The 16,115-nt window shown below is 40.0% G+C and overlaps 3 protein-coding genes across 3 annotated transcripts; all 3 read left to right on the top strand.

Annotated features, from left to right (window-relative positions):
* Positions 1 to 6,306: 6,306 nt before the first annotated feature.
* LOC123003315 (membrane metallo-endopeptidase-like 1) lies at positions 6,307 to 8,094 on the top strand. The gene is made up of 2 exons (XM_044395502.1): positions 6,307 to 7,332; positions 7,390 to 8,094. The coding sequence occupies exons 1-2, from the start codon at positions 6,307 to 6,309 to the stop codon at positions 8,092 to 8,094; spliced, it is 1,731 nt and encodes a 576-aa protein (XP_044251437.1).
* A 1,039-nt stretch (positions 8,095 to 9,133) lies between these two features.
* Positions 9,134 to 11,180, top strand: LOC123003314 (neprilysin-1-like). The gene is made up of 2 exons (XM_044395501.1): positions 9,134 to 10,027; positions 10,452 to 11,180. The coding sequence occupies exons 1-2, from the start codon at positions 9,134 to 9,136 to the stop codon at positions 11,178 to 11,180; spliced, it is 1,623 nt and encodes a 540-aa protein (XP_044251436.1).
* Positions 11,181 to 12,079: 899 nt separating this feature from the next.
* Positions 12,080 to 13,966, top strand: LOC108059654 (neprilysin-1-like). The gene is made up of 2 exons (XM_017145014.3): positions 12,080 to 13,135; positions 13,200 to 13,966. The coding sequence occupies exons 1-2, from the start codon at positions 12,104 to 12,106 to the stop codon at positions 13,932 to 13,934; spliced, it is 1,767 nt and encodes a 588-aa protein (XP_017000503.2). The 5' UTR covers positions 12,080 to 12,103; the 3' UTR covers positions 13,935 to 13,966.
* Positions 13,967 to 16,115: the final 2,149 nt, after the last annotated feature.

A 16,115-nucleotide genomic window follows, 5' to 3' on the forward strand; every position in this document is an offset into this window, starting at 1 on the left:
ATTCAGAACACAAATTTATAATGTCAGCTTTTTGCAAAACGATCATTATTTATATGCCCAAATTAAAACTGTGAGGGCTCCTCACATGAAAGTTTTTAAATAAATTATTTCAACTGAAACTTTTGGAGATTAAAAATCTCCAACAAAATGTGAGCTCGCAGGGCCACAACTTTTGCTCTGCGATAAGTGGCATAGAAAAGTAAATAACGTTCCATATTACGATGTGATAAGCGGCCTTGAATCAGCCAAATCACAATTCAACTTACGACTTTGATTTACGCATGAGAGAACGCTATAGTCGAGAACGTCGACTATCGGATACGCGTTACCTAGCGTATGAGTGCGAGGGAGATGAAGATATGCAGTCATTAAAGCTACTGGAGCCATCTAGCATTTTTGATACATTTTGATAGGTATTTTTAAATACGATAAAATTGCATTTATACTTTTTCTAAATAATATTTCATTTTATTTAACACAACATATACTTATATTTGTAACTCCCTCAATTGAAAATTGAAAGTTCCTTGACCTCTTGTTATTATTTCCCCCAAGAAACCTTTCGACTTCTGGCAGCTTTTCCGTTTGATTAATAAGCAAAGTAAAATTGAAAATTTTTCCCAAAATGCACACAAAAATTAAAACGTACAAATTGCCAGTTATTTGTTTGCCCCGAAGTTTCGGTACCTTTCCATTCCAAGTTTTTCATCCGCAACTTCCTTCTGGGGCGGAAAGAAAAAATTCATTTTCCACGTAATTACTCTGCTGTGATTAGTGAAATTAAACTTTTCTCTGGCATTTCCCTTTTGCTGTGCGTGAGTTTTGCTTTTCTCATCTGCTCTTTGATTTTCGGCCGCGAAAAAAATGGCGTCGCTTTTCTTTTCTTTTTGCCTTCTTTGCAGTTTCATTTAGCGCTACGTTTTTCATGGGAAAAACTAGAAAAAAGCGCGTAACGGCCAATTACAAGGATTGATTGTGTATGAAAATGATGTTTTCCCTAGCCGGGGAAAACTTTTCAATGCAAAGATGCATAAGGTGTCTAATTTTTCATGGGACTGGCGATGGGGTGGGGTTTTTTGCAGACAGAACGCAAAGATTGACGGCCTTTGTCGTCGGGGCCAATGAAATTTTTAAATATAAAACGAACGAACAAATAAAAAATACCAAAAAAAGAATCAGCAGGGGAAACTCGCAGAGTGAGTGCTCAAAAAGAAAACACTTTTTGCGCGGCAGACACTTTAACACTTGAATAAATATTTGTGCGCCAGCCGGGGCCCGAAAAAGGAGATTTTATAATGCCACAAAATCCAAACTAATTACTCAAGCCGCTCCCTCGGACGCTCGCATCATTTCACTTGATATCCTGTCCTGTCACAGGATGCCAGTTAGGACCGTCCTCATTCCCCATCCCCTACCATTCCATCCCATCCCGTTTCGAACCCAGACAGCCTCTGGAAATCGCAGACAAAATAAATGTTTTGAGAATAATTTCGTGTTATTTTTTGCTTCTGAAACTTGGAAAAGTGTCACTGGCGCGTGTGTCAGAAATTAATATTAATTTGCTATGTCAATGCATATCCGTCATTGCGACGACGACAGTTGGGCATTCTCGAGGCCAGAAAGTGGTTTCTTCTACCTCATTATCATCTAGAGAACCAAAAAGGGTGTTCCCACAGCACGTGCGAAAATATTCGGAAGATTATTCAAATTATTTTCACATTTTCTGGGCTTTCCCACTGCCTTTGATTAGAAAACGCATTGATAAATGCGGGCTGATCTCCCCTGTTTTTGGTCGGTTCATACCAAACTGCGGCAGGTGCAGCTTCTGAATCCCAAATAGTTGTCATCGAGCTGAGTAATCAACTGCTCTCCGGAGAAAACTCACGCTGGGAAATGGAAAATGGGTGGGTCAGGTCACATGCCAAATGCCACACGTCTCTTGAAATCCATGCCGTGTTTCTTACTAATGTTCTCTATAGGGAATCATAACAAGGGGTACTTCGGTCAATCGGTATTGTGAGAAAAATATTTTCAAATCTAAAATACTTTTAAAAGAATTTTTAAAAAATAATACAAATATATTGTGTATTTATTTTAGATGTATAAAATATTCTTTTACTTTTCTCTCTCTCTCTGTGTATTTATAGATCCCATTATTTTATACGCTCGGAATATTTATTTATCCCTAAAATTCCGTAGATGATTATTTTAAATATGTTATTAATATTTTTTCATTTAGAAAGAATGTTATTCTTACCATTAAAAATATTTATAATTTTATTTTCTTGTTTTGTTGTCGGGTAGGTATTTTTGATTCGACTTCACACCCTGATTTTCATAACTTTTTCCTAGGGGTTGGGGGATGTGACGATTTACGGTTTGCTTTGCTCATCAACACACGCGGCTGGTCCGCCGGAGAAAAAAATAAAACGAGACCCGGAGTGGCAGAGATGCTTAATTTGGACGCCACGTGTCCTTGTCCGCTCCCCCTGTCCGTTTGTGTCCGTGAGTTGGGAAGGTGTCTGCCGAGTGTTCTCGAGAGTGTCTACTGTGTGTTGCTGTCCCTAGGGCACACTGTTTACACGATTTTGTTGTTAGTAGTTTAATTTAATTAATGTTTAAATATGCAGGCTTACGACCCGATGATTTTGAACGGGGATGGGAGCGTGAGAATCCCGCTTTGTGAGAGTTTTTATGGAGGAAAATGGTGCCATTAAATAAAAATAGAAATATTAAATATATTTTAAATTTATATGCTTTATATTTTAATATTACATATTAATTGAATTAATTTTAATTGAATTCCAAAATCAGATACAGGTGTTATTCTTTATAAATCTATTGTATACATCTATATATCTCCTAATACACATTTGAAAAACATTTTATTTCTGTCCAACAACCTGATTTTTCTCCCCTTTTCTCCTGGCGATTTCCCTGCTGCACTTGAGTTAACATTTTCCGCATTTTCTCCGACTTTGACAGCTGGCAACTGTTTCATGTGCAATGGAAACGGCGCTGGCACCTTTCAGACTAGTTTGGTGTCTCTCTGCAAATATTTTGATTAGCTCGAGTGAGTTGTTTCACTCGCCCTGGAAAACATGTTGCATTTGGCCAAGAAAAATAGGAAAATAGCGGCAATGTGGTCAGGGCCCAATCAAGTTACTATTAATTCGAGGAGCTGCACACACATGTTTGCTTAAATTACATTTGACATTTACGAGTTTTGCAATAAAATCTTTAACAATGGCCGACGCCATTTTACTTGGGAAATACTCAACTTCAGACGATTTGTATATATGTAGTGCATGAAAATAGGAAGGGGGAATGGGTAATGGCCATCAAGTGCAGATCGCGTCGTAAAAGACATTTTACAGTTGGCACCGCTCGATTTCGATGGCCGATGTTCAATACTCGATTCTCGCCCCCTCGAGTGGAAAAAGTCGTCGTCGAGTGTGTGTGTGCATTTTTAATTAATTGGGTTTAGTTTTTATGGCTTCATTAATTACCAAACACTGCAAGGGGATATGTACACAACACAATCCTTGACTTGACGTCAGAGCGAATGAATTGACTGCGCCCATCGAATGAATAATGCATCATGGCAGTCGTCGATATTGTGGGCTGTAAATATCAATAATAAAAGTGCGACGCCAGGACCAAAATCGAGTAACGAGTGCATTAAAAATTTATTTGAATCTGCCTGCGACGCGTGGCCATATAGCAAGATATATATGTATATAGTGGGTATATCGGGGTGCGCCGCCATAAAATAATAATCTTTATGATGGCAAAATTTTAATACAATATTGGCGGGCTCCGCTTTGAGATAGCACTTCCTCCTTCGCATCTGTCATCGGTGGATTCATAAATCCACTTTAATTGCTGCAGTGATTCTTGGTTCTCGATGCTCGATTCCGTGGATTTAGCCGTGTCCTCCTTGTGGGCTATAAAAACCAACCAAGTGCCCAGTAAAAATCATGCTCATTAATATTCAACTATATGTGTTTAGTGGCTCCTCCCATTTACGGCCGAAGATAAAGTTCGATGAGCAGCTGTCAGCCGGCACATCGCATACGCAGGAAAAACCCACCGGTTAATGCGGTGGGCGGGGAAATTATTCCACTTCTTGGGGAACAACAAATCTTATAATAACCTCAAAATTATCTAATATTTAATTTTAATGTAATTATGTATTTGTAATGTATTAAAATGCGCAAGAAAATGTATTTCATTTAAATAATTTTATATACCGCTTTTAATGTTTTGTTTTTCCCAACATCAATAATTATTTGATAAAATTTTTTATAAAATTGGTATTATAATTTTCATTCCAAAAATTAATATAAATGTATAAGGCACAAAATACGATGTATTCAGATCAGGGTCATATTTACAAAGTACATACACTGGTTTTTTGATAACCAACTCATAAAGCGAGTTCAGATTTAGCTGCTTGGAAGACGATAATCGCAATGGAAAAAATAGGTTCATGATTATATTTACCCCTCATTTCTAAAATAAAGAGGTTTATTAAGTTCTTTTTAAAATATATAATGTCTTTGGACATCAAGATAAAACACTATTCTTTGTAAAAAATAAATATTTAATACTGCTAATAAATCAATGGGTATCCCGCGGTCGAGAATGTTCAAATGGAACATCTAATCTGGTAACTTACAAATGTTTTGGCTTCATTAAAGACTAGCAGTGTTAAGTTGAGCTCTGAGTCGATCAGTCGGTCTTTTAAATCAGCTGATTAAAATGGAATATTTCAAAACAAATGTGTTTAGGTCGATCAGCAAAAGGTTGTTTGGATTACTTATATACGTGCTACTGCTAATATTCTTCGCAAAGGGCGATGAGATCGCACTTCCGGATTCCAAAAACGAGTACCTATTCTTAATGACATACAATTTTTAAAATAAAAATAACAGCTAGACTTGTATTCAAATATTTTCAAATTAAATCATTGAATTAGACATAATTACAAAAAAAATTTCGCTTCTTTCAGGAGTTCTTTTATGAGGAATCAAAGATGGAAGTGTCTGAAATGGTTGATAAATTGCGAAGGAACATAAGAAAGTTGGCGGAGGAACCCGATATGATGTCACCGGAGGATCGAAACAGAACACTTGGTAGGGAGGAAAGCATGGTGTCACATATAGGGTCCATAGAGGACAACAACTTGCTGAACGACGTATAATTCAGAAAATTAACCACTTGGAAATAAATGGCGATAGTTACGCTGCCTCCAGTATAAATCTTCAACGCTATAATGCCGAGATCAAGCGTTTCATTGCCCAACATTTCGAGGAACTGTACAGGCCAGGATAAAATCTAGAGCCACTGCTAAGACAGGACATCGAAGCCGTTTATGAATGGGATTTTAACACTATTTACGTTTTGACTGGTATTCTACAACCACCCCAATACCATCACTTCTGGCCGCTCTCCCTGAAACTCGGAACATTGGGCTACTTCGTGGCTAAAGAACTAATCTACGGCTTCAAAGAAATCGGCAGCCATTCAAGGGCATGCTTTACGAATGGCTACACGGAGTACTTTTCGAGGAATTCTCGATCCCTTTACCCTGTCGATGTAGTGGTTGAAAATACCATCGCCGAAAGTGGGGCATTGAGTTGGGCTCTGAAGCAACTTTTGGAGGATCATCGGAAGGAGAGGATCAGCGAGCGGATGCCAGAAGTCAACCTACTGCCAGGACAGCTAAACTTCCTGGGCTTCGCCCAAACATATTGCTCCGATTTTGAAGAGGACCACTACAATAACCTTCGTAAGGAGCGGGTCCTGGGCGCCCTAGCCAACAACAAGGACTTCCTCGAGGCCTTCAAGTGTGGGAAGTGCGATGCGTTCTGCGGCTAAAAATTGTACCATTTGGTAAACGTTTTTTACAATTTATAAAAAAGTAATAAAGAAAAACATAGTAAATCCAAAGAATTGATATTCTATATCAATATTTTTCTACTGGCTGGAAAAAAAACGGCCGAATTTTATATTTTTGGCCACTTATCGCAATGCAAAAGTTTTGATACTCCACTTCTTTAAATCATGAAACGCCGGGGCTCACATTTATTGCAGTACTTATTTATTTTTTAATCTCCACAAGTTTCTGCTAAAATTATTATTCTAAAAACTTGGCATTTATTTGGCCGTATAAATGGTTATCGTTTAGCAAGAAGCTGACAGTCTAAATTTGAGCTCTGAATCAAACAGTCGACCTCTAAGTCTGGCATATTATATCGCGTGATGAACATGGAATTATTTAGAAATACTGGGTTAAACGCGATGAGCCAAAGTTTCGTTAGACTACTGATTTTCGTGCTACTACTTATAATTTCGACAAAGTGCGATGGGAATTCCCTCACCAATTACGAAAGTGATTACTTGGTGTCCTATGTGAATCGCATAAAATCCGGCATGAACTTAAGTGTGAATCCTTGTGACGACTTCTACGAGTACTCCTGTGGAAATTATCGTTGGAGCGCCCAGCTGTTCTGGAGAATGATGGGATCTTGGCAAGGTGACTACAGCACAATATACCTGCAGGACAGGATGGAACATTTGTTGGGCAAGATGGATCTGGCGGAGTCGCTCAATGTGTCCAAGGAACTAAAGCTGGCCCAAAGATTCTACAACGCCTGTCTGGAAGCCGATCTCTACCCTTTTCCTGCTGCTGATCCGCACTATCTTTCCCTCATTCGGTCGATCGGAGGTTTTCCTGCGGTGGATGGAGCCAACTGGAATGCCTCCAACTTCAGCTGGTTCAACATGAGCGCCCACTTGATCAACTACGGGGCAGAGGGTCTGTTTCGCGATCGAATCGATTCGAAATTTCCATTTCAGCCTGAAATACGTTTCGCACGGATGGGTTTTAATGAATTCGTGAACTTGAGACCGAACGACGAGGAACAAATGACGGGTTACTTAAGATCCTTTCAATTGACAGAGGATAACATTTCAGAGGTGATCGCCGGGGTGCTTGACTTCTGGAAAGAGGCAAAATCCATAGATTACGAGGACCAACCAGGAAACTGCGAAGCCTTCGAGGCCAACTACTTCAAGATCGTTTGGGACGGGGATAAGATCGTTTGGAACAAGGACCAACCAAGGGAAGACGCAGACTGTTATTCCTACCTCGTAGAGTTGGACAAGGTGGTTTCCCGTCATCCCGAGGCGGTGGCCAATTATCTGGCCATGAAGCTGCTGTATGCACTCGATGCAAACCTTGAGAGCACTGAAGAACAAAAACAGTTTTGCCTTATTCGAATGCAGTTCTCAATGGAGTTCCTTTTTAGCAAACTCTTTTTGGCGGTGAGTCTTTGAAAAATAAAATTAAATTTAAGATTTAATAATATAATTCCCTAACAGGATCACATCCCTGACAAAATAAAAGGGGAAGTATCGGAAATTGTGGAGGAAGTGCGGGACAGCCTGAGCAGATCGCTGAACGAAGCCGATCCGAAAAATCGCTTGTCTCGAAAAATTCTCCGGGAATTTCCCTTCAACTTTACCAAGCTGAACTCATTTGCCGATCGTGTTATCTCGGAGATTGCTAGCCTAGAAATAGTCGACGATAGTTACGCTGCAGCCAATATAAATATGCAACGCCTCTTCGTTAACAGCCGTAGATATAGCGCTCGTCACTCCATGGAACTCCCCATATCCTCCAAGTCACCTGAAGACATGTTGAGTGAATTTTTCGACTTCGACAGATATTTGCAACCACCCGTTTACCACCCCACTTGGCCAATATCCCTCAAATTCGGTGCCTTGGGAAGTTTCGTTGGGCGACAGGCCCACATAAATAATGAGGTATATTATGAGAGTTTTGACCCCGAAAGGGAAGAGGAAAAGTTGCAATGGGCATTCTCTGCCTATAAAAGCCACATTAAGCATCTTCTGGAGGATCATAAGCAGGATAGGATCAATGAGACTATGCCAGGACTTGACTTGTCGCCAGATCAGCTGTTCTTCCTCGGAGCCACTCAGATCTTTTGCGCCCCGCACAAGGAGCGGTCTAAGAATTCCTACAGGCCTTCGGTTGTCCTCCAGAATCTGGCATGCGTGATGTAGATAAGATAATGTATAATTAGCAAGTCCAACAGGTATAACATAAGAATTTATAATCGAAAATAATATATAAATCATTAATGAGTTTTCTAAAACAATTAATATAATCACTATTCATTAAAAAGTTGTTATACATCGTTTTGTAAAATCTTTAACATTTCTTAAAAAGTCTCTGACTTCTTAAAAAAGCTCACAGAAAGAAAAAATAAAGCTGATAAAAGTAATACGAGTATGTTTCATTTTCATTAAAAAAGTGCCTTGCAATCTCCACGCAGTCTGCAGTACATATACATATTAAACCTATTCGCTTATCACAATTGGACTTGGAAATTTTCAAATTTTTATACCCTTGCAGAGGGTATTATGATTTCAGTCAGAAGTTTGCAACGCAGTGAAGGAGACGTTTCCGACCCCATAAAGTATATATATTCTTGATCAGCATCACTAGACCAGTCGATCTAGCCATGTCCGTCTGTCCGTCCGTTTCTACGCAAACTAGTCTCTCAGTTTTCAAGCTATCGTGATAAAACTTTCCCAAAGTCTTCTTTCTATTGCAGGTAGTATATAAGTCGGAACGAGCCGGATCGGACAACTATATCATATAGCTCTCATAGGAACAATCGGAAATAAAAATGTAAAAAAATTATATCTTGGGTGTTGGTCTTGGATTTTGTATGCTCTTTTTATGCCGAAACTCTCGGGTTCACATTTTTGTGCCACAAAAGTATTTTTAATCTCAACAAATTTCTTTTAAAATTATTTATCTAAAAATTTGGCATTTATGGAGCACTTGCAGTTCTAATCTGATCGTTTTGCAAGATGCTGACAGTATAAATTTGTGCTTTGAATCAAACAGTCGATCCCCAAGTTTAAACAGAAGAGCGTATCAAATCGGTAGATTAACATGGAATTATTCCAGAAGAACTTAGTTGGACTAGTGGTTTTCGTGCTTTTACTATTTCCGACAAAGGGCGAAAGGAATTCAATCACAAATTACGAAAGTGATTACCTAGTGTCCTTTGCGAATCTTATGAAATCAGGCATGAACTTGAGTGTGGATCCTTGTCATGACTTCTACGAATACTCCTGTGGAAATCATCCTTGGAGCTCGAAGCTGTTATGGAGAATGTTGGGATCTTGGCAAGGTGACTACAGCACAATATACCTGCAGGACAGGGTGGAACATTTGTTGGGCAAGATGGATCTGGCGGAGTCCCTCAATGTGTCCAAGGAACTGAAGCTGGCCCAAAGATTCTACAACGCCTGTCTGGAAGCCGATCTCTACCCTTTTCCTGCTGCTGATCCGCACTATCTTACCCTCATTCGGTCGATCGGGGGATTCCCCGCTGTGGATGGAGCCAACTGGAATGCCTCCAACTTCAGCTGGTTCAACATGAGCGCCCACTTAATCAACTACGGGGCAGAGGGCCTGATAGACGAATATTTCGAATCGAATTTTCCTTTCCAGCCTAAGATTCGTGCCGCACGAATAGCATTGGAAGTATTCGAGAACTCAAGACCGAATGACGAGGAACGAATGACAGGATACCTAAGAGCATTTCAATTGCCAGAGGATAAAATTGCAGAGGTGATCGCCGGGGTGCTTGCATTCTGGAAAGAAGCGGGATCCATAGATTACGGGCGAAAGCCAGGAAACTGCGAAGCCTTCGAGGCCAACTACTTCGAGATCGTTTGGGACGGGGACAAGATCGTTTGGAACAAGGATCAACCAAGGGAAGACGCAGACTGTAATTTCTACTTCGTGGAGTTGGACAAGGTGTGTGCCCGTCATCCAGAGGCGGTGGCCAATTATCTGGCCATGAAGCTGCTGCGGGCACTCGATGCCAAACTTAACAACTCTGGAGAACAAAAGCAGTATTGCATGGAAAAGGTGCAGTACTCAGTGCCGTTCCTCTTCAGCAAACTTTTTTTGGCGGTAAGTTATTATTAACTTACAAAAACATTAAATTTAGATTTACTTGTATACAACAACAATCAAAATTTAAGCTGCTTTCATATTACTTTGGCACTACTTTTTTGATCCTTTTTATGGCAGCTATATATAATATAACAATTTTGTTAAATTGTTTCAAAATTTTCAAGTGTTAAAGAAATGCTATATCTCAGACAAAAAGAGAAAGTAATAAAAATCAAGAAAAGATATAATTTTGTTCCTATTAATTTCCAATTTAATTTTCCAACCGTTTCTATGACAGCTAAATGATACAAATTTATATAATTTTTTTAAAATATCGTATGTCGGAATCGTCTCCTTCACTGCGTTGCAAACTAAAATACCCTCTGCAAGGGTATGAAAAGTTATATACAATTTAAGAATTCAAGATATAATATCCTTACAGGATCACATTCCTGAGGAAATAAAGTTGGAAGTGTCGGAAATTGCGAAGGAAGTACAGAATAGCCTGCGCAGGTCGTTGGACAAACGCAAAGACAAACACGGTTGGTTTAACTATTCTGGAAGGTCTCGAAGAATTCTCTGGGAATTTCCCTTCAACTTTACCCAGGTCAACTCGTTTGCGGATCGTGTAATCTCGGAGATTGGTAGCCTGCAAACAATCGACGATAGTTACGCTGCCATCAATATAAATATGCGACGCCTTTATGTTAAAAGCAGTCGATACAGCGCTCGTCACACCATGGACCTTCCCATATCCTCCAAGTCAGCTGATCGTAGATATTTGCAACCACCTGTTTACCACCCCACTTGGCCAGTATCCTTTAAATTCGGGGCCTTGGGTAGTTTCATTGGGCGACAGGCCTACATAAATAACCAGAGATATGATAGAATTCATGACTCAGAAATGGAAAAGGCTGAACTGCGGCTGGCATTCTCTGCCTATAAAAGCCACATTAAACACCTTATAAGGGATCATAAGCAGGATAAAATCAACGAGACGATGCCAGGACTTGACTTGATGCCGGATCAGCTCTTCTTTCTGGGAGCCACCCACATTTTCTGCGGCTCTGACTACAATGGTAGGCAAATAGCTCTGTTTTCCTTGTTGAAAAACGAAGATTTCCGCCTGGCCTTCAATTGTACTGCAGCCCCTGGAATTCGTCGTCAGTGATATGAGAGACGGGAGTAGAGCGAGATTAAACAAAGTGAGCTTAAATCTTTACAAGCGAAGTAAAGAGTGTATTTATTGTCGGCTGTGGCTGATCTAGGATTTTGTTGTGGGGGGATTTTTTGAGCAAATTTTGTTTACCGTACTTTTAGAATACCCAAATTGCTTTCACTTTTTACCAGCATTTTTCACTGAAAGATTTATCAAAAATACCCATTTCTTTAGAATTCGAAATTTATATGCTAATTCAGGTAGAATTTACTTTTACAAAACATCGATCGAGGTGCCTTGCCTTGGCTGCGCTGCCCCCAAAAATTACCTCCCTCCGAATAAAAAGTATTAAATTTTATTTGTGTTGTCATTGGGTACCATTTAAGCAAATATAGTTAAAATCGGACCATTCATTAAAAACATATAAGCAAATAATGAAAAATCCGCTAGATGGCGTAGGCAGTTCAGGAACTCAAAGCGAGTGCTTGCATATTTCTATCTCTATAACGGGTATTTGATAGTCGAGGCACTGGACTACAGCTTTTTTTCTTGTATATATCCAAGTCACAAGTCGAATTGTGTTTGGGCTGTTTCGAGGCCGCTTATCACAATGGGACGGACATGGTAGTTCACAAAATTGTTTTTCTTACTTTTGTAAACCCTACAGTAATCTTGAATAAAAAAATAAATAATTATTTTGGGCCTCCACTTCATACATACGTACATACAATAAGTATTTCTAATCTCCAAAAGTTTCTATTAAAAATACTTAGGTATTTAAAAACTATCCATGTATGGGGCTTTTACATTTTTACTCCAAATTCCATATAATAAGAGGTTCGTTTTGCAAGAAGCTGCCAGTATAAATTTGTGTTCCGAATAAAACAGTCGACCCCTAAGTTTCCATAAATAAAGCACTTAACCGCTAGATTAACATGGAATTATTCCAGAAGAACTTAGTAAGACTACTGATTTTCGTGATAATACTAATATTTCCGTCGAGTGGCGATAAGAATGCCACTACCAATCACAAACGTAATAACCTAGAGTCCTATGCAAACCTCATGAAGTCCTACATGAACCTCGATGTAGATCCTTGTCGCGATTTCTACGAATACGCCTGCGGAAATTATAGAGACCATAATGAGCTGTTGGAAAGTATGTTGGATTTTTGGACCTTGAACTACAACAGTGAACAACTGGAGGGCCAAATAGAACATTTATTGGGTAGGATGGATCTGGCGGAGTCTCTCAATGTGTCCAGCGAACTCAGGGTGGCCCAAAGGTTCTACAACGCCTGTCTGAAAGCCGATCTTCATCCATTTCCTGCTACTGATCCGCACTATCTTACCCTCATTCGGTCGATCGGAGGATTCCCCGCTGTGGATGGAGCCAACTGGAATGCCTCCAACTTCAGCTGGTTCAACATGAGCTCTCACTTGATTAACTACGGGGCTGAGGGTCTGTTTCGCGATGAAATCAGTTCTAGTTTTCCATTTCAGCCTAATTTAGGTTACGAAAGGTTGGGTTTTGAAGAGTTCGATAACTCGAGACCGAATCACGAGGAACGAATGGCCGGATACCTAAGAGCCTTTCAGTTGCCGGAGGATAAAATTTCGGAAGTGATCGCTGGGGTGTTTGCCTTCTGGGAAGATGCGAGATCCAGCCACGCGCAGCCTTCAGGAAACTGCAAACTCTTCGAAGCCAACTACTTCGAGATCGTTTGGGACGGGGATAAGATCGTTTGGAACAAGGATCAACCAAGAAAAGACGAGGACTGTTCTTCCTACGTCGTAAAGTTGGACAAGGTGTGTGCCCGTCATCCCGAGGCGGTGGCCAATTATCTGGCCATGAAGCTGCTGCGCGCATTAGATGCCACACTTCACAGCACTGAAGAACAAAAACAGCATTGCCTGGGCCAAGTGAAGTTCTCAATGAGGTTCCTCTTCAGCAAACTCTTATTGGCGGTGAGTCTTGCGGCGCAAAGATACCATTTTAGGATTAATTATTAAATATAAAATCCCCTTACAGGAGAAGTTTCCTGAGAAGAAAAAGTCGGGCGTGTCGGAAATTGTGGAGGAAGTGTGGAATACGCTGAGCAGTTCGCTGGACGAAGCCGATCGGTTGAACAACTTTCACAAGTCTCGAAGAGTTCTGTGGGAATTTCCCTTCAGCTTTCCCAAGGTCAACTCGTATGCGGATCGGGTAATCTCGGAGATTGGTCGCCTGGAAATAGTGGACGGCAGTTACGCTGCCACCAATATCAATTTGCATCGCCTTGCCGTTAACAGCAGTAGATACAGCGCTCGTCATTCCATGGACCTCCCCATGTCCTCCAAGTCGGCCGACCATATGTTGAATGAATTCTCTAGGTTTGAACGATTTTTGCGACCACCTTTTTATCACCACTCTTGGCCTTTAGCCCTGAGATTCGGTGCCTTCGGTAGTGTAGTTGCGCGACAAGCCTACGTAAATCTCAAGAGCTATGAAGAGAGGTTGGACATACGATTGGAAGAGAATAAATTGCGGCTGGCATTCTCTGCCTATAAAAACCACATTAAGCATCTTCAGGAGGATCATAAGCAGGATAAGATCAATGAGACTATGCCAGGAATTGACTTGTCCCCAGATCAGCTCTTCTTCCTCGGAGCCACTCAGATCTTTTGCGACCGTTCCAAGAAGAGTAAGGACCGAGCTGACTACTCAATTAAGTATAACCAAGAATTCCCCCAGGTCTTCAATTGTTCTGCAGGATATGGCGGATAAGAGACGTGAGACGTCCATTAGCAAGTGTTTAATTTCTTGTAGGGCTGTTAAAACATCAATAGTAGACACTTTCGATATTATCGATGCTATCAAAATCTAAAGCAAGTAACAATAATTCCAAAAATAAAGGAAAATGTTTAAAAATAATTGGATATTTATATTTATTATTAAACTTAATTAAATCTGGCTTGAGTCTAGCTTTTAATGTTTTACCCAAAAATTTTGTTACTAAAAATAGACTTAAAACAATTTTAACAAAAAGGAAAGCTAGCTTATATACCCTTCAGATAATTCCTATTAATTTACAAATTGCAAAAATGTTTAGGTAAAAATAGTTTTTCCAAAAGAGGGCTTATGTTCAAAAACACCCAAGATATAATTTTTTTTTAAAATTTTTATTCCCGATTATTCCTATGGGAGCTATATGATATAGTTGTCCGATCCGGCTCGTTCCGACTTATATACTACCTGCAAAAGAAAGAAGGCTTTTGCTTTTATAGGGTCGGAAACGTCTCCTTCAATGCTTTGCAAACTTCTGATTGAAATCATAATACTCTCTGCAAGGGTATAAATATACGATTCCTTTACAGGAGCACTTTACTGAGGAAATAAAGTTGGTATTTATTTTGGGATATTTGCGCGTCGTTACACGTCCTTTAGACAAAATAAAAGATTTGTGGATTGTGGAGGTTGTATATTATATTATTATTGTATTTTATAGGCATGTCAAAAAAATGTTAAAATCCGACCGGTCATACATAAAATATCAGCAAATAATGAAAAATCCGAAAAATCTGCTTGCATATCTCTATCTTTATCTCTGAGTAGTGGGTGTTTTAGAGTCGGGGCACTCGACTATAGCGTTTTCTCTTGCTTATATCCAAGTCACAAGTCGAATTGTGATTAGGCTTTTTCGAGGCCGCTTATCACAATGGAACATGGAAGTTCTTAGTTTTGTAAAACCCACTGTAATCTTAAACAAATAAATAAATAATTACTTTATGTCGCAAAGCTTTCGCGCTCCACTTCATACATACTTATTTCGAATATACAATAAGCATTTCTAATCTCTACAAGTTTCTATTAAAAATACTTATTCAAAAACCTTTCAATCTGGGCATATAAATGGTGATCGTTTTGCAAGAAGCGGACAGTATAAATTTGTGTTCTGAATTAAACAGTCAATCCCTAAGTTTAAACAGAAGGTCGTACCAAATCGGATCATTAACATGGATTTATTCTGGCTGAGTCTCTCAATGTGTCCAGCGAACTTAGGGTGGCCCAAAGGTTCTACAACGCCTGTCTGGAAGCCGATCTTCATCCATTCCTGCTGCTGATCCGCACTATCTTACCCTCATTCGGTCGATTGGAGGCTTTCCCGCAGTCGATGGATTGAAGTGGAATGCCTCCAACTTCAGCTGGTTCAACATGAGCTCTCACTTGATCAACTACGGGGCTGAGGGTGTGTTTCGCGATGAAATCAGTTCGAGTTTTCCATTTCAGCCTAATTTAGGTTACGAAAGGTTGGGTTTTGAAGAGTTTGAGAACTCGAGACCGAATGGATTACGAGAACCGTTCAGGAAACTGCAAAGCCTTCGAGGTCAACTACTTCAAGATCGTTTGGAACAAGGACCAACCAAAGGAAGATAAAGACTGTAATCCCTACTTTGTAAAGTTGGACAAGGTGTGTGCCCGTCATCCCGAGGCGGTGGCCAATTATCTGGCCTTGAAACTGCTGCGTGCATTCGATGCCAAACTTCGCAACTCTGAAGAACAGAATCAGTATTGCCTTGATAAAGTGAAGATCTCAATGGAGTTCCTCTTCAGCAAACTCTTATTGGCGGTGAGACTTGCGGGATCTTTAGGATTAATTATTAAATATACAATTTCATTACAGGAGAACTTTCCTGAGAAGAAAAAGTAGGGAGTGTCGGAAATTGTAGAGGATTTGTGGAATACGTTGAGCAGGATAATGGACGAAGTCGATCGGTTAGAAGGTATGCACAGGTCTCGAAAAATTCTGTGGGAATTTCCCTTCAACTTTACCAAGGTCAACTCGTTTGCGGATCGGGTAATCTCGGAGATTGGTCGCCTGGAAATAGTGAATGATAGTTACGCTGCCACCAATATAAACCTACAACGCCTTTTTGTTAACAGCAGTAGATAAAGCGCTCGTCACTC

This window comes from Drosophila takahashii, chromosome 3R (genome assembly GCF_030179915.1).
Source record: "Drosophila takahashii strain IR98-3 E-12201 chromosome 3R, DtakHiC1v2, whole genome shotgun sequence".
Taxonomy (NCBI): Eukaryota; Metazoa; Arthropoda; class Insecta; order Diptera; family Drosophilidae; genus Drosophila; species Drosophila takahashii.

Coding starts and splice junctions, on each gene's coding strand:
- LOC123003315 (XM_044395502.1), top strand. CDS start 6,307: ATGAGCCAAAGTTTCGTTAGACTACTGATTTTCGTGCTACTACTTATA. Junction 7,333..7,389: donor TTAGCAAACTCTTTTTGGCG/GTGAGTCTTTGA, acceptor ATTCCCTAACAG/GATCACATCCCTGACAAAAT.
- LOC123003314 (XM_044395501.1), top strand. CDS start 9,134: ATGAACTTGAGTGTGGATCCTTGTCATGACTTCTACGAATACTCCTGT. Junction 10,028..10,451: donor TCAGCAAACTTTTTTTGGCG/GTAAGTTATTAT, acceptor ATATCCTTACAG/GATCACATTCCTGAGGAAAT.
- LOC108059654 (XM_017145014.3), top strand. CDS start 12,104: ATGGAATTATTCCAGAAGAACTTAGTAAGACTACTGATTTTCGTGATA. Junction 13,136..13,199: donor TCAGCAAACTCTTATTGGCG/GTGAGTCTTGCG, acceptor ATCCCCTTACAG/GAGAAGTTTCCTGAGAAGAA.